The sequence below is a fragment of the Zonotrichia leucophrys genome, chromosome 21 (genome assembly GCF_028769735.1).
Source record: "Zonotrichia leucophrys gambelii isolate GWCS_2022_RI chromosome 21, RI_Zleu_2.0, whole genome shotgun sequence".
In the NCBI taxonomy this organism is placed as follows: domain Eukaryota; kingdom Metazoa; phylum Chordata; class Aves; order Passeriformes; family Passerellidae; genus Zonotrichia; species Zonotrichia leucophrys.
The window spans coordinates 6386622-6410996 of record NC_088190.1 but is presented as its reverse complement, the minus strand read 5'-3'; the positions used below and the strand labels follow the sequence as shown (position 1 = coordinate 6410996).

General features: G+C 54.3%; 1 protein-coding gene across 8 annotated transcripts in view; it reads right to left on the bottom strand.

The window, feature by feature from the left end:
• Positions 1-365: 365 nt before the first annotated feature.
• ARHGEF10L (Rho guanine nucleotide exchange factor 10 like) overlaps positions 366-24375 on the bottom strand; it is an 85217-nt gene continuing 61207 nt past the window's right edge. For 7 of the 8 annotated variants that reach the window (XM_064730412.1, XM_064730414.1, XM_064730415.1 and 4 more), the window contains 9 exons: positions 23734-23834; positions 22101-22222; positions 20176-20262; positions 19123-19343; positions 14578-14732; positions 8398-8540; positions 6410-6584; positions 3866-3988; positions 366-1325 (listed from right to left, as the gene is read on the bottom strand). In XM_064730412.1, the coding sequence (XP_064586482.1) occupies positions 835-1325; positions 3866-3988; positions 6410-6584; positions 8398-8540; positions 14578-14732; positions 19123-19343; positions 20176-20262; positions 22101-22222; positions 23734-23834 (1618 nt within the window). In that variant the 3' untranslated portion in view covers positions 366-834. Of the gene's footprint in view, positions 1326-3865; positions 3989-6409; positions 6585-8397; positions 8541-8565; positions 8741-14577; positions 14733-19122; positions 19344-20175; positions 20263-22100; positions 22223-23733; positions 23835-24375 lie in introns of those variants that run through there. The other variant, XM_064730419.1, reaches the window with a different exon arrangement.

The window sequence follows — 24375 nt, the reverse complement described above, 5'->3', positions numbered from 1 at the left end:
ATGGATCCAGTCCCAGGATGAGTTCCCAACTCCCTGGGCTGGGATTTTTCCAGTGCCCATGGAGAAGGTGGAAGTAGAGGAACGAGGGATGGATTTTCCCTCCATCCCACCCCATTCCTAGTGGGAAAAGAGGAAATTTTGGGGGTTTTTACCTGATTTTTAGGATGTGCAACTCCAGGGGGGGTATATCAGAATCCCAGAATTCCAGGATGGAATCATCTGGAAGCTCATCCCATTCCATTGGAAACCTGCATTCCCAGGCTGCTCCAAGCCCCATCCTGGAGCATTCCCAGGGAAGCAGAACCCTTGGAATGCTGCTCCCAAATCCCACAAAAGCCCCAAATCCACAAACCAAGGAAACCACGGCCATTCCTATGGGATTTATTTCCACGCTCCCCCTGTTTTCCTTTCCTCGGGAAGCCGAGCGGGCTCGGCTCCCAAATCCAGGGGATTCCAGTACGGAAAATCCTCAAATTCCCAGTCGGGAACAGGAGTGGATATTGCAGCCGAAGCCGCTTTTTCGGGAGCTGCTCCCGCTCTTCCCGGCATTCCCAATATATACAGATTCCTTCTTTTTACAGGTAATAATTTACATCCTATTTATAATCCAGGGATTTCTATCTCTAGGAATTACCCACACACACACACACACACACACACGCAGGGAAACCGGGAACACCTCGCCGCTCCCAACTCCAGATCCGCTGGATCTGCTGGAGAATCCCGCGTTTTTCCCAGTTGTTGTTTTTTTCTTTTTCCTCGCAGCGGCTCGAGCGCCGCCCCCGGGAATTCGGGGGATTCCTGAGGTAGGAAATTCGGGAATTCCGGGCGGGCTCAGAGCGCCAGCGGGAGCTGCCAGATGAGCAGGGAGCTGTCGGCGGCTCCGGAGCGGCGCGCGGATTCCGCACGGAAATCCCGGTACCCGCGGCCTCCCGAGACGATGGCCACGGAGGAGATTTCCTTGCGGGAAGAATCCCGGGAGCACGGCCGGCTCCGCACCCACACGTCGGGATCGTCGGCCAGCTCGTAGATGGATCCGTCCTCCTCGGCGTGTCCCGGCGTTGCCGGCGTTCCTGGTGCCGCTTCCCGCACGGAGAGCAGCTGGCCGGGCAGGTGGGATGTGGAGCGCAGCCGGTATTGTAACAAAATCCCTTTTTTCCGCATTTCCCGCGGCTGGAGCCCCTCGGGATCCGGGGATTTCTCCTCCTCGGCCTCGTCGGGCTCGTCCTGCTCGCTCCGGAGAGCGTCGGGGGCCAAAGTGCTCAGAGCCAGCGCCAGGAACTGCACGGGGCCGGCGTGGCCGTTCAGGGACACCATCCCCTTCCCTGGAAAACAGCGGGATCGGCATGGGAACGGGAACGGGAACAGCGGGGTGGGAACAGAAACGGCGGGATCGGGATGGGAACGGGAACGGGAACGGGAACAGCGGGGTGGGAATGGAAACAGCGGGATCGGGATGGGAACGGGAACAGCGGGATCGGGATGGGAACGGAAACAGCGGGATCGGGATGGGAACGGAAACAGCGGGGTGGGAATGGAAACAGCGGGATCGGGATGGGAACGGGAACAGCGGGATTGGGATGGGAACGGGAACAGCGGGGTGGGAACGGAAACAGCGGGATCGGGATGGGAACGGGAACAGCGGGGTGGGAACGGAAACAGCGGGATCGGGATGGGAACGGGAACAGCGGGGTGGGAACGGAAACAGCGGGATCGGGATGGGAACGGGAACGGGAACAGCGGGGTGGGAACAGAAACAGCGGGATCGGGATGGGAACGGGAACAGCGGGGTGGGAATGGAAACAGCGGGATCGGGATGGGAACGGGAATGGGAACAGTGGGAGGGGAACGGAAACGGCGGGATTGGGATGGGAACGGGAATGGGAACAGGGGGAGGGGAACGGAAACAGCGGGATCGGGATGGGAACGGGAATGGGAACAGTGGGAGGGGAACGGAAACAGCGGGATCGGGATGGGAACGGGAACAGCGGGATCGGGATGGGAACGGAACAGCGGGATGGGAACGGGAACAGTGGGATTGGGATGGGAACGGGAACAGCGGGGTGGGAATGGAAACAGCGGGATCGGGATGGGAACGGGAACGGGAACAGCGGGGTGGGAACGGAAACGGCGGGATCGGGATGGGAACGGGAACGGGAACAGCGGGACGGGAACAGAAACAGCGGGATTGGGATGGGAACGGGAACAGCGGGGTGGGAACAGAAACGGCGGGATCGGGATGGGAACGGGAACGGGAACAGCGGGGTGGGAATGGAAACAGCGGGATCGGGATGGGAACGGAAACAGCGGGGTGGGAACAGAAACGGTGGGATCGGGATGGGAACGGGAATGGGAACAGCGGGATTGGGATGGGAACGGGAACAGCGGGGTGGGAACGGAAACAGCGGGATCGGGATGGGAACGGGAACAGCGGGGTGGGAATGGAAACAGCGGGATCGGGATGGGAACGGGAACAGCGGGATCGGGATGGGAACGGGAACAGCGGGGTGGGAATGGAAACAGCGGGATCGGGATGGGAACGGGAATGGGAACAGTGGGACGGGAACGGAAACAGCGGGATTGGGATGGGAACGGGAACAGCGGGGTGGGAACAGAAACAGCGGGAACGGGAACAGCGGGATTGACTGGGAACAAGGAACAGAAACAGCAGGATCGGGATGGGAATGAGTCGGGGAATGGGCTGGGAATGGGCCAGAAATGGGCTGGGAACAGAAACAGTGGGATTGGGATGGAAACGGGAATGGAAACAGTGGGATGGGAACAGAAACAGGAGGATCAGGATGGGAACAGGAACGGAAACAGTGGGATCGGGATGGGAATGAGTCTGGGAATGGGCTGGGAATGGGCCAGAAATGGGCTGGGAATGGAAACAGCGGGATGGAAACAGAAACAGTGGGATCAGGATGGGAATGAGACCGGGAATGGGAATGGAAACAGCAGGATGGGAACAGAAACAGCCTAGGAATGGGCTGGGAATAGGAACAGTGGAATTTGGATGGGAATGAGCCGGGAATGAGCTGGGAATAAAATGGGATTGGGATGGGAACAAGCTGGGAATGGGCTGGGAACAGGCTGGGAATAGGCTGGGATCAGGCTGGGAATGGCACTGTTTTTTTGGGAATGGCATTGTTTTCCGGGAATGACGCTATTTTTTTGGGAATGGGTGCTGTTTTTCGGGAATAGTGCTCTTTTTTGGGAATGATGCTGTTTTTTGGGAATGGGCACTGGTTTTTGGGAATGCCACTGTTTTTTTGGGAACAACGCTGGGTTTTGGGAACAATGCTGGTTTTTAGGAACAGCACTGCTTTTTGGGAATGGGCACTGTTTTTTGGGAACGGCGATGTTTTTTGGGAACAAAACCATTTTTTGGGAGCTGTGCTGTTTTTTGGGAATGGGCACTGTTTTTTGGGAACGGCGATGTTTTTTGGGAACAAAACCATTTTTCGGGAATGGTGCTGTTTTTTGGGAACGGCGCCGTTTCTCCAGGATTGGTGCTGTTTTTTGGGAACGGCCATGTTTTTTGGGAACAAAGCCATTTTTCGGGAACGGTGCTGCTTTTTGGGAACAGCGCCGTTTCTCCAGGATTGGTGCTGTTTTTTGGGAACGGCGATGTTTTTTGGGAACAAAGCCATTTTTTGGGAATGGTGCTGTTTTTTGGGAACGGCGCCGTTTCTCCAGGATTGGTGCCGTTTTTTGGGAACAGCGCCGTTTCTCCGGGATTGGTGCTGTTTTTTGGGAACAGCGCCGTTTCTCTGGGATTGGTGCTGTTTTTTGGGAACAGCGCCGTTTCTCCGGGATCGGTGCCGTTTCTCCAGGAACGTCGCCGCTTTCCCGGGAAGCTCACCGGTGATTTTCGGGATGCCCTCCAGGCGCGGCACGGGCAGCAGGACGATGATTCCCAGATCCGTCCCCACCCAGAGCGAGCCCTGGCACAGCAGCAGGCTGGTGACGCGCACGAGCTTCTGCCCTGCAGCGGGAAAATCCAGGGAAAAAAACCGGGATCAGGGAGAATCCCCACGGCCCAACTTCCAGCTGGCCACGGGGTTTCCATAGGGATCGGCCTCGGGAAGATCCCAGCAGATCCATACCCAGAGGGGAGCACTGGGAATAGAAAGGAATCAAGAGAGGAAAAAGAAGAAGTGGGAGAAAAGCAAGATTCCAGCAGGAAATGAGGATTTTATGGGAAGGAGTTAGCGGGAGTTGGGAAAGCGATAAATCCAGGGAAAGAGAGAAATCCAGGGAAAGATGAATCCAAGGAAAGCAATAAACCCAGGGGAAGAGGTAAATCCAGGGAAAGAGAGAAATCCAGGGAAAGATGAATCCAAGGAAAGCAATAAACCCAGGGGAAGAGGTAAATCCAGGGAAAGGTTAACTCAGGGAAAGAGGGAAATTCAAGGCAAGATGAATCCAAGGAAAGTGATCAATCCGGAGAAATCGATAAATCCACGGCGCTGTGGCTCATGGAGGAGCTGCCACATTCCAGAGGCTTTGGGAGCAGGAGTTCAAATGGATTTAATCCCAACACTCCTGCCCGGGAATGCAGGGATGGCAGGGATATTGGGATATTGGGATATCAGACATGTCTGGAAAAAGAGGGAAAAGGGGAAAAAACAGGGAATTACATGAGTCTGGTGCTCAGAACTAATGAAGGGATTATGGAGCTGTGGAGTGGGAATGAGGTTGGGATAACGCAGAGAGAGAGTGGGAATGAGGCTGGATAACCCGGAGCGGGAATGGGAATAAGGCTGGGATAACCTGGAGCGGGAATGGGGCTGGGATAACCTGGAGTGGGAATGGGAATAAGGCTGGGATAACCTGGAGTGGGATAGGAATGAGGAACATGGATGGGATCACAGGACAAAGTCGGGATCCAGGGACAGGATCATGGGACAAATTTGGGATCCAGGGAAGGGATCAGGGCATGAAGTCGGGATCCAGGGATGGGATCATGGAATAAACATGGGATCCAGGGATGGGATCATGGAATAAACATGGGATCCAGGGATGGGATCATGGGACACAATTCCTGCCCAGCTCCATCCCTGCCCTGTTCCTTGGGAAAGCCGCAGATCCTGGTGGGACACCCTGGGATGCCCCATTCCCTGATTCCCCTTGGATCTTTTAATTAATCCCCCTCATTAGCTGTTAATTAGGATCCCACTGGGCAGCAGGAAGGTCCCATCCCTAATTCCCTATGGATCCATAAATTAATTCCCACCCCTCGTTAGTGCTGACTGGGCTCTCAATGGGCAGCAGGGCGTTCCCATTTCCTGATCCCTCACAGATCCATTAATTAATTAATTACCCTAATAAATCGTTAACTGCTCACCGGGCAGCAGCAGGGTGGTCCCATTACCTCAGTCCCATGGATCCATTAATTAACGACCTTAAGCAATCATTAATCGCTCACCGGGCAGCAGCAGGGTGGTCCCATTCCCTGATTCCTCATAGATCCATTAATTAACGACCTTAATCAATCATTAATTGCTCACCAGGCAGCAGCAGGGTGGTCCCATTTCCTGATTCCTCATAGATCCATTAATTAACGACCTTAATCTATCATTAATTGCTCACCGGGCAGCAGCAGGGTGGTCCCATTACCTCAGTCCCATGGATCCATTAATTAACAACCCTAATTAACGGCTAATCGCTCACCGGGCAGCAGCAGGGTGGTCCCATTCCCTGATTCCCCCTGGATCATTAATTAACGACCCTAATTAACGGCTAATCGCTCACCGGGCAGCAGCAGGGTGGTCCCATTACCTCAGTCCCATGGATCCATTAATTAACGACCCTAATTAACGGCTAATCGCTCACCGGGCAGCAGCAGGGTGGTCCCATTTCCTGATTCCTCATAGATCCATTAATTAACGACCTTAATCAATCATTAATTGCTCACCGGGCAGCAGCAGGGTGGTCCCATTCCCTGATTCCCCCTGGATCATTAATTAACGACCCTAATTAATGGCTAATCGCTCACCGGGCAGCAGCAGGGTGGTCCCATTTCCTGATTCCTCATAGATCCATTAATTAACGACCTTAATCAATCATTAATTGCTCACCGGGCAGCAGCAGGGTGGTCCCATTTCCTGATTCCTCATAGATCCATTAATTAACGACCCTAATCAATCATTAATCGCTCACCGGGCAGCAGCAGGGTGGTCCCATTCCCTGATTCCCCCTGGATCATTAATTAACGGCCCTAATTAACGGCTAATCGCTCACCGGGCAGCAGCAGGGTGGTCCCATTACCTCAGTCCCATGGATCCATTAATTAACGGCCCTAATTAACGGCTAATGGCTCACCGGGCAGCAGCAGGGTGGTCCCATTCCCTGATTCCTCATAGATCCATTAATTAACGGCCCTAATTAACGGCTAATGGCTCACCGGGCAGCAGCAGGGTGGTCCTGGTGGCCACGTTGATCTCCTGGAGGTGCTCCTGGGTCTCGGTGTGGAACAGGCGGATGGAGGAGCCCTCGGCGAAGGCCATCCAGACGCCGCTGCCCGCCCGCACCATCAGCGTCACGGCCGCCGCGGGGTCGGGGTGCGCCTCGAAACAGTGCTGGGGATTCCCAGCATTCCCGGGATTAACGACATTCCCGGAATTCCCGCATTTCTCCCAGGAACAGGCGGGTGGAGGCCATCCAGACCCCGCTGACCGTTTGCACCATCAGCGTGATGATGGCCACCACGGGGTTGGGGTGTGCCTCAAAGTGGTACTGGGGGATTCCCAATATTCCCGGGATTAACGACATTCCCGGAATTCCCGCATTTCTCCCAGGAACAGGCGGATGGAGGCCATCCAGACCCCGCTGACCGTTTGCACCATCAGCGTGATGATGGCCACCACGGGGTTGGGGTGTGCCTCAAAGTGGTACTGGGGGATTCCCAATATTCCTGGGATTACCAATATTCCCGACATTCCCGGGATTAACGACATTCCCGGAATTCCCACATTTCTCCCAGGAACAGGCGGGTGGAGGCCATCCAGACCCCGCTGACCGTTTGCACCATCGGTGTGATGATGGCCACCACGGGGTTGGGGTGTGCCTCAAAGTGGTACTGGGGGATTCCCAATATTCCTGGGATTACCAATATTCCCGACATTCCCGGATTTCCCAGAATTCCTGCTCTGGGAGCACAGTGCTCCACCGGGAATTCAGCTCCCAGCCCCCCCTGCCAGAGTCCAGTCCCACTCCAAGCTCCTTCCAGGGCTTTTTCCCATTCCTCTTCCCCATTCCCATGTTCCCCTGTTCCTGTTCCCATTCCCATTCCCACTCCCATTCTTCTTCCTCTTCCTGTTCCCATTTCCATACCCATTCCTGATCCCATCCTCATTCCTGTTCCCACTCCCATTCCCGTTCCTGTACCCATTCCCAATCCCATTCCTGTTTCTATTTCCATTCCCACGCCCATTCCCATTCTTCTTCCTCTTCCTCTTCTCATTCCTGTTCCCGTTTCCATTCCTATTCCCACTCCCATTCTTCTTCCTCTTCCTGTTCCTATTCCCATACCCATTCCTGATCCCATTCCTGTTTCCACTCCCATTCCCATTCTTCTTCCTGTTCCTGTTCTCATTCCCGTTCCCATTTCCATTCCCACTTCCATTCTTGTTCCCATCCCCACTCCCATCCCCATCCCCATTCCCAATCCGGTTCCTGTTCCTGCTCCCATTCCCATCCCCATTCCCGATCCCGTTCCCATTGTTCCCGCTCCCATCCCTATCCCTATCCCTATCCCTATCCCCATTCCCGATCCCGTTCCCATTGTTCCCGCTCCCATCCCTATCCCCATTCCCATTCCCATCCCCATTCCCGATCACGTTCCCATTGTTCCCGCTCCCATCCCATTCCCTATCCCTATCCCCATCCCCATTCCCGATCCCGTTCCCATTGTTCCCGCTCCCATCCCCATTCCCGATCCCGTTCCCATTGTTCCCGCTCCCATCCCTATCCCCATTCCCAATCCCGTTCCCATTGTTCCCGCTCCCATCCCTATCCCCATCCCCATCCCCATTCCCAATCCGGTTCCTGTTCCTGCTCCCATCCCTATCCCCATTCCCGATCCCGTTCCCATTGTTCCCGCTCCCATCCCTATCCCCATTCCCATTCCCATTCCCATTCCCATTCCCATTCCCATTCCCGTTCCCATTGTTCCCGCTCCCATCCCTATCCCTATCCCTATCCCTATCCCTATCCCTATCCCCATTCCCATTCCCATTCCCATTCCCATTCCCATTCCCATTCCCATTCCCATTCCCATTCCTGCTCCCATCCCCATTCCCGCTCCCATCCCCATCCCTATCCCTATCCCTATCCCCATCCCCATTCCCATCCCCATTCCCATCCCCGTTCCCGTTCCCGCCGTTCCCGTACCTGTTTCTGCAGCTCGGGTGTCCCCAGGACGCTGACGAGGTTCTGGGAGCTGGCCCAGAGCGACTCCTCCAGCACCAGCAGCGCCCGCACGGGGCCCGGCCCCACCTGGAGCACCCGCACGGAGCCCGCGTCCCACAGACCCTCTGGGAACGGGATCAGCGGGAATGGGGTCAGGAATGGGCCCCGACCCCACCTGGAGCACCTGCATGGAGCCCGCGTCCCACAGACCCTCTGGGAACGGGATCACCGGGAATGGGGTCAGGAACAGGGTCAGGGATGGGGTCAGGAATGGGGCCCGGCCCCACCTGGAGCACCCGCACGGAGCCCGCGTCCCACAGACCCTCTGGGAACGGGATCAGCGGGAATGGGGTCAGGAATGGGGCCAGGAATGGGGTCAGGAATGGGCCCCGACCCCACCTGGAGCATCCACACTGAGCCCACATTCCATAAACCCTCTGGGAACGGGATTGGCGGGAATGGGGTCAGGAATGGGGTCAGGAACGGGGTCAGGAACGGGGTCAGGAATGGGCCCCAACCCCACCTGCAGCACCCTCAGGGAGCCCGCGTCCCACAGACCCTCTGGGAACGGGATCAGCGGGAATGGGGTCAGGAACGGGGTCAGGAATGGGGTCAGGAACGGGGTCAGGAATGGGGTCAGGAATGGGGTCAGGAATGGGCCCCGACCCCACCTGGAGCATCCACACTGAGCCCACATTCCATAAACCCTCTGGGAACGGGATCACCGGGAATGGGGTCAGGAATGGGGTCAGGAATGGGGTCAGGAATGGGCCCCGACCCTACACAGAGCATCCACACTGTGCCCACATTCCATAAACCCTCTGGGAACGGGATCACCGGGAATAATGGGGCCAGGAATGGGTCCCGACCCCACCCAGAGCATCCACACTGAGCCCACGTCCCACAAACCCTCTGGGAACGGGATCACCGGGAATGGGGTCAGGAACGGGGTAACAGGGAACAGGAAAACATGGAATGGGAAAACATGGAACAGGATAATGGCAACAGAATAACAGGGAATGGGATAACGGGAAACAGGATAACAGGGATGGGATAATGGGGATAGGATAATGGGGAATAGGATAACAGGGAATGGGATAATGGAACAGGATAATGGCAACAGAATAACAGGGAATGGGATAACAGAATGGGATAACAGGGAACAGGATAACAAGGATGGGATAATGGGGATAGGATAATGGGAACAGGATAACAGGGAATGGGATAACAGAATGGGATAACAGGGAACAGGATAACAAGATGGGATAATGGGGAACAGGATAACAAGGATGGGATAATGGGGATAGGATAATGGGGAATAGGATAACAGGGAATGGGACAACAGAATGGGATAATGGGGAATAGGATAACAGGGAATGGGATAATGGGGATAGGATAACGGGGAACAGGATAACAGGGATGGGATAATGGGGATAGGATAATGGGGAATAGGATAACAGGGAATGGGATAATGGGGATAGGATAATGGGGAATAGGATAACAGGGATGGGATAATGGAATGGGATAACAGGGAATGGGGTAACAGATAATGGGATAACTACAGGGCACGGGATAATGGGGATGGGGATAAAAGGAAAACACAGAACGCTCAGCACCCATGGAACAGGGTAATGGAAAACGGGGAATGCTGAGCACACATGGAATGGGATAACAGGGAAAAGGGAAAACAGGGAATGCTGAGCACACACGGAATGGGATAACAGGGAAAAGGGAAAACAGGGAATGCTGAGCACACACGGAATGGGATAACAGGGAAAAGGGAAAACAGGGAATGCTGAGCACACACGGAATGGGATAACAGGGAAAAGGGAAAACAGGGAACTCGGCACAGCCGGGAAGCTCCAGGTGCAGCTGAGCTCCCCCAGGGGTCACCGGGAGGGTCATTCCCACTTCCCCACATTCCCAAAATTCCCTTTTCCCGCCGCACACGGCACTGGAGCAGGGAAGGAGCGGCCACCTCCACCCTGAAGGCTCCTTGGGAAAGCCCAAATTCCATTTTTCCAAACGGATTCACTCCACTCCAGGCCCAGTCCCAAGGATCCGGGAGCAGTTGGATCAGGATGAACCCATGGCCAGAGGCTCCGATCCATCATCACTTTCCCTCTTTTTATTCCCAATCCATGTTTTTGTATCCAAACCCTCACGTCCCAGGAATTTTAAGCCTTTGGATGCTCCAAGCCCTGCTCTCAGCATATCCCAATTTCCAGGGAAAAGGAGCGATTCCAGGGAAGTTAATTTTTCCCAAAAAGTCGGGATGAGGTTAAAACTCCCCCTGTGGCTGCTGTTTAATCAATTAAAATTAATTAAATCCTTTTAATTGGCTCCAAGCATTGCCATCATTTGGGAAAGGGGATGGACACAATCCAAAAAATCCCAGTTTAGGGGGATTGGGTGGCTCAGGATTCAAACAGGTGCTGCTTCCTGCAGCTTTTCCTGGAGAAAACCCGGAATTGTGTCCGAAAATTCCGCCGGATTCCCGGCTCTCCCCAACCCCCTAGTGATGAAAACGGGGAATTTCCCAACCCAGGAATTCCTGCAGAAGAGGGATTGCAGCAGGATGGGACCTCAGCTGAGCCAAATCCTGGGAAAATGACCCCAAAATCCAGGGAATAAAGAGAATTTTCCACATGGGGGGGTTGAGAGGGGGCCAACACCATTTCCAGCCCCAACACCGGGAATTTTGGGAAGGCAAAAATTCCCATTCCTTGTGATCCCACCCTGGATCTTGCAGCAGCCCCTCTCCAGGACCATTTCCCCAAAGTTTTCCCCCAAAACGAGTTTGTTTGGATCCACCACGGGAAAATGGGATTTTCCTGCTCTGGGGCTGCCAAGGGAAGGGGAAAATATTGGGAAAACACAGGAAAAATTGAGATTTTTCCCAATGGGAAATCCTAAATGGGGATTTACCCTAAATGCGATGTCCTAAGTGGGCATTTATCTCAATCCCAATAGGATATCCTAAATATTGATCCTAAATATGGATTCATCCCCATGGGATCTCCTAAATGGGGATTTATTCTAAAAAGGGATTTATCCTGATGGGATATCCTAAATATGGATCCTAAATAGGAATTGATCCCGATGGAGTATCCTAAATGGGAATTTAACCTGACGGGATCTTGTAAGTGGGGATTTATCCCAATCCCAGCAGGATATCCTAAATATGGATCCTAAACAGGAATTGATCCCGATGGAATATCCTAAACAGAGTTTATCCCAATCTTGATGGGATATCCTAAGTGGGGATTTATCCCAATCCCAACAGGATATCCCAATTATAGATCCTAAATATGGATTCATCCCGATGAGATATCCCAAATGGGGATTTGTCCTAAACGGGGATTTATCCCAATCCCAACAGGATATCCTAAAGGGGGATTTATCCTAAATGGGGATTTATCCTAAAGGGGGATTTATCCTAAGGGGGGATTTACCCTAAAGGGGATTTATCCTAAAGGGGGATTCATCCCAATCCGACAGGATATCCTAAAGGAGGATTTATCCTAAGGGGGGATTTATCCCAGTCCCAATGGGATATCCCAAACACGGATCCATCCCAATCCCGACGGGATATCCCAAACAGGGATTCTTCCCAATTCATGTGGGATATCCTAAAGGGGGATTTATCCTAAAGGGGGATTTAACCCAATCTCAACAGGCTATCCCAAACAGGGATTCATCCCAATCCCAATGGGGTATCCTAAACAGGGATTCATCCCAATCCATGTGGGATATCCTAAAGGGGGATTTATCCTAAAGGGGGATTTATCCCAATCCCAATAGGATATCCTAACCAGGGATTTATCCTAACCAGGGATTTATCCTAGTGGGGGATTTATCCTAAATGCAGATATATCCTAAAGGGGAATTCATCCCAATCCCCATAGGATATCCTAAAGGGGGATTCATCCTAAGAGGGGATTTATCCCAATCGTGACAGGCCATCCCAAATGGGGATTCATCCCAGTCCCAATGGGATATTCCAAACAGGGATCCATCCCAATCCCGATGGGATATCCCAAACACAGATCCATCCCAATCCATGTGGGATATCCCAAAGGGGGATTTATCCTAAAGGGGAATTTATCCTAAAGGGGGATTTAACCCAATCTCAACAGGCTATCCCAAACAGGGATTCATCCCAATCCCAATGGGGTATCCTAAACAGGGACTCATCCCAATCCATGTGGGATATCCTAAAGGGGGATTCATCCTAAGAGGGGATTTATCCCAAATGGGGATTCATCCCAGTCCCAATGGGATATTCCAAACAGGGATTCATCCCAATCCCTATGGGATATCCCAAACACAGATCCATCCCAACCCCGATGGGATATCCCAAACAGGGCTTCATTCCAATCCATGTGGGGATTTATCCTAAAGGGAGATTTATCCCAATCCCAATAGGATATCCTAACCAGGGATTTATCCTAACCAGGGATTTATCCTAGTGGGGGATTTATCCTAAATGCAGATATATCCTAAAGGGGAATTCATCCCAATCCCCATAGGATATCCTAAAGGGGGATTCATCCTAAGAGGGGATTTATCCCAATCGTGACAGGCTATCCCAAATGGGGATTCATCCCAGTCCTAATGGGATATTCCAAACAGGGATCCATCCCAATCCCAATGGGATATCCCAAACACAGATCCATCCCAATCCCAATGGGATATCCCAAACACAGATCCATCCCAATCCATGTGGGATATCCCAAAGGGGGATTTATCCTAAAGGGGAATTTATCCTAAAGGGGGATTTAACCCAATCTCAACAGGCTATCCCAAACAGGGATTCATCCCAATCCCAATGGGGTATCCTAAACAGGGACTCATCCCAATCCCTGTGGGATATCCTAAAGGGGGATTTATCCCAATCCCAATAGGATATCCTAACCTGGGATTTATCCTAGTGAGGGATTTATCCTAAATGCAGATATATCCTAAAGGGGAATTAACCCCAATCCTGATCGGATATCCTAAAGGGGGATTTATCCTAAGAGGGGATTTATCCCAATTGTGACAGGCTATCCCAAATGAGAATTCATCCCAGTCCCAATGGGATATTCCAAACAGGGATCCATCCCAATCCTGATGGGATATCCCAAACACAGATCCATCCCAATCCATGTGGGATATCCCAAAGGGGGATTTATCCTAAAGGGGAATTTATCCTAAAGGGGGATTCATCCCAATCCGGATGGGATATCCCAAACAGGGATTCATCCCAATCCCAATGGGGTATCCTAAACAGGGACTCATCCCAATCCCTGTGGGATATCCTAAAGGGGGATTCATCCTAAGAGGGGATTTATCCCAAATGGGGATTCATCCCAGTCCCAATGGGATATTCCAAACAGGGATTCATCCCAATCCCTATGGGATATCCCAAACACAGATCCATCCCAACCCTGATGGGATATCCCAAACACAGATCCATCCCAATCCCTATGGGATATCCCAAACACAGATCCATCCCAATCCATGTGGGATATCCCAAAGGGGAATTTATCCTAAAGGGAGATTTATCCCAATCCCGATGGGATATCCCAAACACAGATCCATCCCAATCCATGTGGGATATCCAAAGGGGAATTTATCCTAAAGGGAGATTTATCCCAACCCTGATGGGATATCCCAAAAACAGATCCATCCCAATCCATGTGGGATATCCCAAAGGGGAATTTATCCTAAAGGGAGATTTATCCCGATGGATATCCCAAACACAGATCCATCCCAATCCATGTGGGATATCCCAAAGGGGAATTTATCCTAAAGGGGAATTTATCCTAAAGGGGGATTTAACCAATCTCAACAGGCTATTCCAAACAGGGATCCATCCAATCCGATGGGATATCCCAAATAGGGCTTCATCCCAATCCATGTGGGGATTTATCCTAAAGGGAGATTTATCCCAACCCTGATGGGATATCCCAAACACAGATCCATCCCAATCCATGTGGGATATCCCAAAGGGGAATTTATCCTAAAGGGAGATTTATCCCAATCCCGATGGGATATCCCAAACACAGATCCATCCCAATCCATGTGGGGATTTATCCTAAAGGCAGATTTATCCCAATCCCGATGGGATTTCCCATCAGCCCCCGCCCCGTTCCCGCGGGGTTTTCGGGCGCTCACCGTGGTTGCGGGGGAAGGCGGCCACGGCGCCGTCCTGCAGCCCGGCCAGCAGGAACGCGGGGCTGTTCCGCAGGCACAGCACGGGCACCGCGCCCGGCACGCGGCACCGCTGCAGCACCGGCGTCCCCGCCGCCACCGCGCCGAACACCAGCACGCTGCGGGACACAGGCACCGGCATCAGCATCATCATCATCATCGGCATCATCGGCATCAGCATCATCATTGGCATTAGCATCATCATCGGCATCAGCATCATCAGCATCATCGGCATCATCGGCATCATCAGCATCATCAGCATCAGCATCATCAGCATCGGCATCGGCATCATCATCATCAGCATCATCATCATCGGCATCATCGGCATCATCGGCATCAGCATCATCATCAGCATCATCATCATCGGCATCATCATCATCGGCATCATCGGCATCATCGGCATTAGCATCATCATCGGCATCAGCATCATTGGCATCGGCATCACCGGGATTGGGATCAGCCCCGCAGCACAGGGATAGCACAGGATCGAGATCGGCCCCACAGCACAGGCAGGGACAGCAGGGTCGGGATCATTGGGATCATCGGGATCATCAGGATTGGCCCCAAAGCGTGGGCAGGGACAGTGGGATTGGGATCATTGGGATCATTGGGATTGGCCCCGAAGCGTGGGCAGGGACAGTGGGATTGGGATCACTGGGATCATCGGGATTGGGATCATTGGGATCATCGGGATTGGCCCCAAAGCGTGGGCAGGGACAGTGGGATTGGATCACTGGGATCATCGGGATTGGGATCATTGGGATCATCAGGATTGGCCCCGAAGCGTGGGCAGGGACAGCGGGATCGGGATCATCGGATCATCGGGATCCCGGGATTGGGATCAGCCTGCAGCACAGGGAGAGAACAGGATCGAGATTGGCCCGAAGCCAGGGCAGGAGAGCAGGGTCGGGATCATTGGGATCATCAGGATTGGCCCCAAAGCGTGGGCAGGGACAGTGGGGTTGGGATCACTGGGATCATCGGGATTGCCCCGAAGCACGGGCAGGGACAGCAGGGTCGGATCACTGGGATCATCGGGATTGGCCCAAAGCGTGGGCATGGGACAGTGCGATTGGGATCAATCTGGGATCATCAGGATTGGCCCCAAGCACAGCAGGGACAGCAGGGTCGGGATCATGGGATCATTGGGATTGGCCCAGAGCACGGGAGGGACAGCAGGGTCGGGATCACTGGGATCATTGGGATCAGCCCCGAAGCACGGCAGGGACAGTGGGATTGGGATCACTGGGATTGGCCCGAAGCGTGGGCAGGGACAGCAGGGTCGGGATCATTGGGATCATCAGGATCGGCCCCAAAGCACGGGCAGGACAGTGGGGTGGATCATTGGGATCATCAGGATCGACCCCAAAGCACAGGCAGGGACAGTGGATTGGGATCATTGGGATCACTGGGATCATTGGGATCATCGGATTGGCCCCAAAGCGTGGCAGGGACAGCAGGGTCAGGATCATTGGGATCATCAGGATTGGCCCCAAGCGTGGGCAGGGACAGCAGGTTGGGATCATTGGGATCATCGGGATCACCAGGATTGGGATCAGCCCCGCAGCACAGGGAGAGAACAGGATCGAGATTGGCCCCAGAGCACAGGCAGGGACAGTGGGATTGGGATCACTGGGATCATCGGGATTGGCCCCAAAGCACAGGCAGGGACAGCGGGGTTGGGATCATTGGGATCATCGGGATCGGCCCCGAAGCGTGGGCAGGGACAGCAGGGTCGGGATCATTGGGATCATCGGGATTGGCCCCACAGCACAGGCAGGGACAGCGGGGTTGGGATCATTGGGATCATCAGGATTGGCCCCAGAGCACAGGCAGGGACAGCAGGGTCGGGATCACTGGGATCATCGGGATCGGCCCCAAAGCGTGGGCAGGGACAGCGGGGTTGGGATCACTGGGATCATCGGGATCACCGGGATTGGGATCAGCCCCGCAGCACAGGGAGAGAACAGGATCGAGATTGGCCCCAGAGCACAGGCAGGGACAGTGGGATTGGGATCATTGGGATCATCGGGATTGGCCCCGAAGCGTGGGCAGGGACAGTGGGGTTGGGATCATTGGGATCATCGGGATCGGCCCCGAAGCACGGGCAGGGACAGCAGGGTCGGGATCATTGGGATCATCGGATTGGGATCATTGGGATCATCGGGATTCACGGGATTGGGATCAGCCCCGCAGCACAGGGAGAGCACAGGATTGAGATTGGCCCCAGAGCACAGGCAGGGACAGCAGGGTTGGGATCATTGGGATCATCGGGATTGGCCCCAAAGCATGGGCAGGGACAGTGGGGTTGGGATCATTGGGATCATCGGGATTGGCCCCGAAGCGTGGGCAGGGACAGTGGGGTTGGGATCATTGGGATCATCGGGATCGGCCCCAAAGCACGGGCAGGGACAGTGGGATTGGGATCATTGGGATCATCGGGATTGGCCCCAAAGCACGGGCAGGGACAGTGGGATTGGGATCATTGGGATCATCGGGATTGGCCCCAAAGCGTGGGCAGGGACAGTGGGGTTGGGATCATTAGATCGGAATCAGCCCCGCAGCACAGGGGGAGAACAGGATCAGGATTGGAATTGGCCCCACAGAGCAGGGAGACAGTGGGATCAGGGCTGGGATTTGGGATCAACCCTGGAGCACAGGCAGGGATCAGGATCAGCCCTGGAGCACAGGCAGGGAGACCAGGATCAGGATCATCGGGATCAGGATTGGCACCAGAGCATGGGAAGAGAACAGGATCGGATCATTGGGATCAGGATTGGCCCCGGAGTATGGGGAGAGAACAGGATTGGAATCGGAATTGGCCCCACAGCACAGGGAGAGAACCCGGGATCAGCATCGGGACCGGCACCAGGGAGAGAACCTGGGATTGGGATCAGCCCCACAGCGCAGGGAGAGAGTGGGATCAGGGCTGGGACTCGGGATCAACCCCGGAGCGCGGGCAGGGATTGGGATCAGCCCTGGAGCACAGGCAGGGAGAGCGGGGTTGGGATCATCGGGATCGGGATTGGCCCCACAGAGCAGGGAGAGAACAGGATCGGGATCATCAGGATCAGGATTGGCCCCAGAGTACAGGGAGAGAACGGGATCGGGATTGGAATCAGCCCCGCAGCACAGGGAGAGAACCCGGGATCAGCATCGGGATTGGTCCGGGGAGAGAACAGGATCAGGATCAGGATCAGCCCCACAGCACCGGGAGACGGTGGAATCAAGGCTGGGATTCGGGATCAGCCCCGGAGCACAGGGAGAGAGCGGGGTCGGGGCTGGGATTTGGGATCGGGATTGGCCCCGCAGCGCCAGGAGAGAGCAGGAGCGGGAGCGGGACTGGGGACGGGATCGGCTCCGGAGCGTGGAGAGGGAACAGGGTGGGAGCTGGGATTCAGCATCAGGGCTGGGATTCGGGATGGGAGCTGGGATTCGGGATGGGAGCCGGGATTTGGGATGGGAGCTGGGATTTGGGATGAGGGCTGGGATTCGGGATGGGGGCTGGGATCCGGATGGGAGCTGGGATTTGGGATGGGAGCCAGGATTCGGGATCAGGGCTGGGATTCGGGATCAGGGCTGGGATCCGGGATGGGAGCCAGGATTTGGGATCAGGGCTGGGATTTGGGATGGGAGCCAGGAATTTGGGATCAGGCTGGGATTCGGGATTAGGGCTGGGATCCAGGATGGGAGCCAGGATTTGGGATGGGAGCCAGGATTTGGGATGGGAGCTGGGATTTGGGATGGGAGTCAGAATTTGGGATCAGGGCTGGGATCCAGGATGGGAGCTGGGATTTGGGATGGGAGCTGGGATTTGGGATGGGAGCCGGGATTTGGGATGGGAGCTGGGATTTGGGATAGGAGCTGGGATTTGGGATGGGAGCCAGGATTTGGGATGGGAGCCGGGATTTGGGATGGGAGCTGGGATTCGGGATGGGAGCTGGGATTTGGGATGGGAGCTGGGATTTGGGATGGGAGCTGGGATTTGGGATGGGAGCCGGGATTTGGGATGGGAGCTGGGATTTGGGATGGGAGCTGGGATTTGGGATGGGAGCTGGGATTTGGGATCAGGGCTGGGATCCAGGATGGGAGCTGGGATTTGGGATGGGAGCTGGGATTTGGGATGGGAGCTGGGATTCGGGATGGGAGCTGGGATTTGGGATGGGAGCTGGGATTTGGGATGGCAGCTGGATTTGGGATGGGAGCTGGGATTTGGGATCAGGGCTGGGATTCGGGATGAGAGCTAGGATTTGGGATGGGAGCTGGGATTTGGGATGGGAGCCGGGATTTGGGATGGGAGCCGGGATTTGGGATGGGAGCTGGGATTTGGGATGGGAGCTGGGATTTGGGATGGGAGCCGGGATTTGGGATGGGAGCCAGGATTTGGGATGGGAGCTGGGATTCGGGATGGGAGCTGGGATTCGGGATGGGAGCTGGGATTCGGGATCAGGGCTGGGATTCGGGATCAGGGCTGGGATTCGGGATCAGGGCTGGGATCCGGGATCTCACCTGCCGTCCTGCAGCCCCAGGCACACTGCGGGCTGGGGGGCGTTGGGGGTCGGCTCCGGGGCCGTTCCCGGCTCCGCGGGATCCTCGGGATGCGGCTCCGGGATGAATTCCATGCACAGCACCGGGGCCGGCACCGGGAAGGATTTGACGGTGCGGGGCACGGAGCGGTTCAGCGAGAAGATCTCCACCTGCCCCCCCGCCCCCTCCTGCCCCCCTCCCACCTGGATCAGGGAAAAGCGGGAAAAGCGGGAATGAGCATCCCGGGATTCCAACAGAGCCATCCCAAATCCCAATCCCAGATCCAAAACCCCCAATAATCCCAAATCCTGGGAGCCGCTGGGGTTGTGCTCACCCAGAGATCCCTACCTGCCCCCTCCTGCCCCCCTCCCTCCTGTGGGGCAGGAAAACCAGGAATGAACATCCCAGGATTCCAGCCAGAGCCATCCCAGATCCCAAACCCCAAACAACCCCAAACCCCAAATAACCCCAAATCCCTAACCGCAAAACAATCCCAAACCCCAAATAACCCCAAATAACCCCAAATCCCAAACAACCCCAAATAACCCCAAATAACCCCAAATAACCCCAAATCCCAAATCCCAAACAACCCCAAACCCCAAATAACCCCAAATCCCAACCCCAAATAACCCCAAACCCCAAATAACCCCAAATAACCCCAAACCCCAAATCCCAACCCCCCAAGTAACCCCAAATAACACCAAACCCAAACAACCTCAAATCCCAAATCCCAAACCCCAAATAACCTCAAATCCCAAACAACACCAAACCCCAAACAATGCCAAACCCCAAATCAACCCCAAATCCCAAATCCAAAACCCCAAATAACCCCAAACCCCAAACAACCCCAAATACCAAACCCCAAATAACCCTAAACCCCAAATCACCCCAAATAACCCCAAATAACCCCAAATCCCAAATCAACCCCAAACCCCAAACCCCAAATAACCCCAAACCCCAAATCACCCCAAACCACCCCAAATGACCCCAAATGACCCCAAATGACCCCAGTCCCGCAGGCTGGGCCGTGCTCACCCACAGGAATCCCTGGGGCAGGGAGGTGCTGACGGCCGAGAAGCCCAGGAGCGAGGAATGGACGGGATTGTGGACGGCAGCTCCGAGCTGGGGAACCGGAACGGCGGGATCGGGATCGGGATTGGGATCAGGATTGGGATCGGGATTGGGATTGGGATCAGGATTGGGATCGGGATCGGGATTGGGATTGGGATTGGGATCGGGATTGGGATCGGGATTGGGATTGGGATCGGGATTGGGATTGGGATTGGGACTGGGATTGGGACTGGGACTGGGATTGGGACTGGGATTGGGATTGGGACTGGGATTGGGATTGGGATTGGGATCGGGATTGGGACTGGGATTGGGATTGGGATCGGGATCGGGACTGGGATTGGGACCGGGATTGGGATTGGGATTGGGATTGGGATTGGGACTGGGATTGGGACTGGGATTGGGACTGGGATTGGGATCGGGATTGGGATTGGGATTGGGATTGGGATTGGGATTGGGACTGGGATTGGGATTGGGATTGGGACTGGGATTGGGATCCAGCCCGGCTGCAATCCCCCAATTTCCCCCCTGCAATGCCCCAATCCCTGCCTTTTCCAGCCCCTCCACTGTGGCATTTATGGGATTTGTGCTTTTCCACCCCAAAATCATGGATATGAAGGAAAAGGGGATTGAGAACCCAAATCACCCCAAGGAGGCAGCAGATCCGTGCAGATCCCAAAATTTGGGATCCAGCTGCCATTCCCAACTTTCCCCCTTTGATTCCATAATTTCCAGCCCCTCTACTGTAGGATTTGTGCTTTTCTGCCCCAAAATCATGGATATGAAGGGAAAGAGATTAGAGAATCCAAACCATCCCAAACTTGCAGGGGATCAGTCAGAGCTCCAAAATTTGGGATCCGGCTGCCATTCCAAATTTTCCCCCTTAGATTCCATCAATCCCTGCCTTTTCCAGCCCCTCCACTGTGGGATTTATGGGATTTGTGCTTTTCCACCCCAAAATCATGGATATGAAGGGAAAGGGGATTTGCACCTTTCCCATCTGGATTTGGGATTTTCCATCCCCTCCAGGTTGGGATTTGTGCCTTTCCCAGATGGATTTGGGATTTTCCATCCCCTCCAGGTTGGGATTTGTGCCTTTCCCAGATGGATTTGGGATTTTCCATCCCCTCCAGGTTGGGATTTGTGCCTTTCCCACCTGGATTTGGGATTTTCCATCCCCTCCAGTTTGGGATTTGGGATTTTCCATCCCCTCCAGGGTGGGATTTGTGCCTTTCCCAGCCAGATTTGGGATTTTCCATCCCCTCCAGGTTGGGATTTGTGCCTTTCCCACCTGGATTTGGGATTTTCCATCCCCTCCCGGATGGGATTTGCGCCGTTCCCACCTGGATTTGGGATTTTCCATCCCCTCCAGGATGGGATTTGTGCCTTTCCCAGACAAATTTGGGATTTTCCATCCCCTCCAGTTTGGGATTTGTGACTTTCCCATCTGGATTTGGGATTTTCCATCCCCTCCAGTTTGGGATTTGTGCCTTTCCCACCTGGATTTGGGATTTTCCATCCTTTCCAGTTTGGGATTTGTGCCTTTCCCAGATGGATTTGGGATTTTCCATCCCTTCCAGAGTGGGATTTTCATGTTTCCCACCTGGATTTGGGATTTTCCATCCCCTCCAGGTTGGGATTTGTGCCTTTCCCAGCCAAATTTGGGATTTTCCATCCCCTCCAGGATGGGATTTGTGCCTTTCCCAGCCAAATTTGGGATTTTCCATCCCCTCCAGGTTGGGATTTGTGCCTTTCCCAGCCGGATTTGGGATTTTCCATCCCCTCCAGGTTGGGATTTGTGCCTTTCCCAGATGGATTTGGGATTTTCCATCCCCTCCAGGATGGGATTTGTGCCTTTCCCAGCCAGATCCGGGGTTTTTTCCGGCTCTCACCTGCAGATCCAAGGCTTTGGAGGAGAAGGCTGGAATGTGGCAGGACAGGATGGGGCACCAGAAGGGCGCTCGGCTCTTCCTGTCCTCGTCGGGGCAGAGCCAGCCCGGCTGGTTCTCATCCCCTGCGGAAAACCGGGAAAACCGGGATCACCCCAAATCCCCCTCTGGGATCCATCCCCACCCCAATCCACCGCTTCCCATGGAGCTGGGATCTGTCCCATCCCCTCCGCGGAGTTATTGCAGTGTGGAGGGGGAAAAAAATCCCAAAAAAACAAATTTATGGGAAAAAATTCCATTGTAAGGCATTCCCTGGGATGGGGGTTCTGGCTCGTGGATATGGGATTATCCAACCTCAGAAAGCTCCTAAACCTTCCCCAAAACCTTCTCCCAAACCTCCTCCAGAACCTTCCCAACCTCCTCCAAAACCTCCCAGATCTCCCAAATCTCCCCAAACTTTTCCAAAACCTCCCAAACCTTCTCCAGAAGCTCCCAAATGTCCTCCAAAACCTCCCAAACCTTCTCCAAAACCCTCCCCAAAACCTTCTCCAGAATCTTCCCAACATTCCCCGACTTTTCCAAAACCTCCCAAACCTCCAGAACCTTCCCCACATTCCCCAAACTTTTCCAAACATTCTCCAAAAACCTCCCCAAACCTTCTCCAGAACCTCCCCAAACTTCCCCAAAACCTCCCAAACCTCCAGAACCTCCCCAACATTCCCCAAACTTTTCCAAACCTTCTCCAAAAACCTCCCCAAACCTTCTCCAGAACCTCCCCAAACCTCTGGAATCTCCTCCCCAACATTCCCCAAACTTTTCCAAACCTTCTCCAGAACCTCCCCAACCTTCCCAGAAAATTCCCAAGCCTTCTCCAAAAGCTTCCCCAAAGTCTCCCAAACCTTCTCCAGAACCTCCCCAAACCTCCAGAACCTCCCCAACATTCCCCAAACTTTTCCAAACCCTCTCCAGAACTTCCCCAAACCACCCCAAAGATTCCCCAAACTTTTCCAAACCTTCTCCGAAAACCTTCCAAACCTTCTCCAGAACCTCCCCAACCTTCCCAGAAAATTCCCAAACCTTCTCCACAAGGTTCCCCAAAGCCTCCCAAACCTTCTCCAGAACCTCCCCAAACCTCCAGAACCTCCCCAACATTCCCCAAACCTCCAGAACCTCCCCAATATTCCCCAAACCTCCAGAACCTCCCCAGCCTTCTCAGAACCTCCCCAAAACCTTCTCCAGAACTTCCCCAACATTCCCCGACTTTTCCAAAACCTCCCAAACCTCCCCAGCCTTCCCAGAAAATTCCCAAACCTTCTCCACAAGCTTCCCCAAAGCCCCCAGACCTTCTCCAGAACATCCCCAAACCTCCAGAACCTCCCCAACATTCCCCAAACTTTTCCAAACCTTCTCCGAAAACCTCCCCAAACCTTCTCCAGAACCTCCCCAAACCTCCAGAACCTCCCCAAAGATTCCCCAAAGCCTCCCAAACCTTCTCCAGAACCTCCCCAACCTTCCCAGAAAATTCCCAGACCTTCTCCAGAAGGTTCCCAGAGCCCCCAGACCCTCTCCAGCCCTCCCTGGCTCCCTGCCCGGTTCCCGTTCCGTTCCCTCCCGGGCCGGGCCGGGCCGGACTCACGCAGGCCGATCTTGGCCAGGTGCAGCCGGTTCACCCAGGAGATCTTGCTCAGCGGGCTGGGCGTGATGAACACCACCATGACACTGATGGGGCGCCCCGACCTGCGCGACACGGCGGCCTTCAGCCTCATCCTCATCCTCACCATCCTCATCCTCACCATCGTTATCCTGATCCCCGTCATCCTCATCAAATTCATCCTCACCCCGTCATCCCCATCATTGTTATCCTCACCCCCATCATCCTCCTCATCTTCATCCTCACCCCCATCACCCCCTATCATTGTTATCCTCATCCCCATCATCCTCCTCATCTTCATCCTCACCCCCATCACCCCCTATCATTGTTATCCTCATCCCCATCATCCTCCTCATCTTCATCCTCATCCCCATCATCCTCATCATTATCTTCATCCCCATCATCTTCATCCTCACCCCCATCATCCCCTATCATTGTTATCCTCATCCCCATCATCCTCCTCTTCATCATCATCTTCATCCTCATCATCGTTATCCTGATCCCCATCATCCTCCTCATCATCATCATCATCCTCACCCCCATCATCCTCATCATCTTCATCCTCACCCCATCATCCCCTATCATTGTTATCCTCATCCCCATCATCCTCCTCCTCCTCCTCATCTT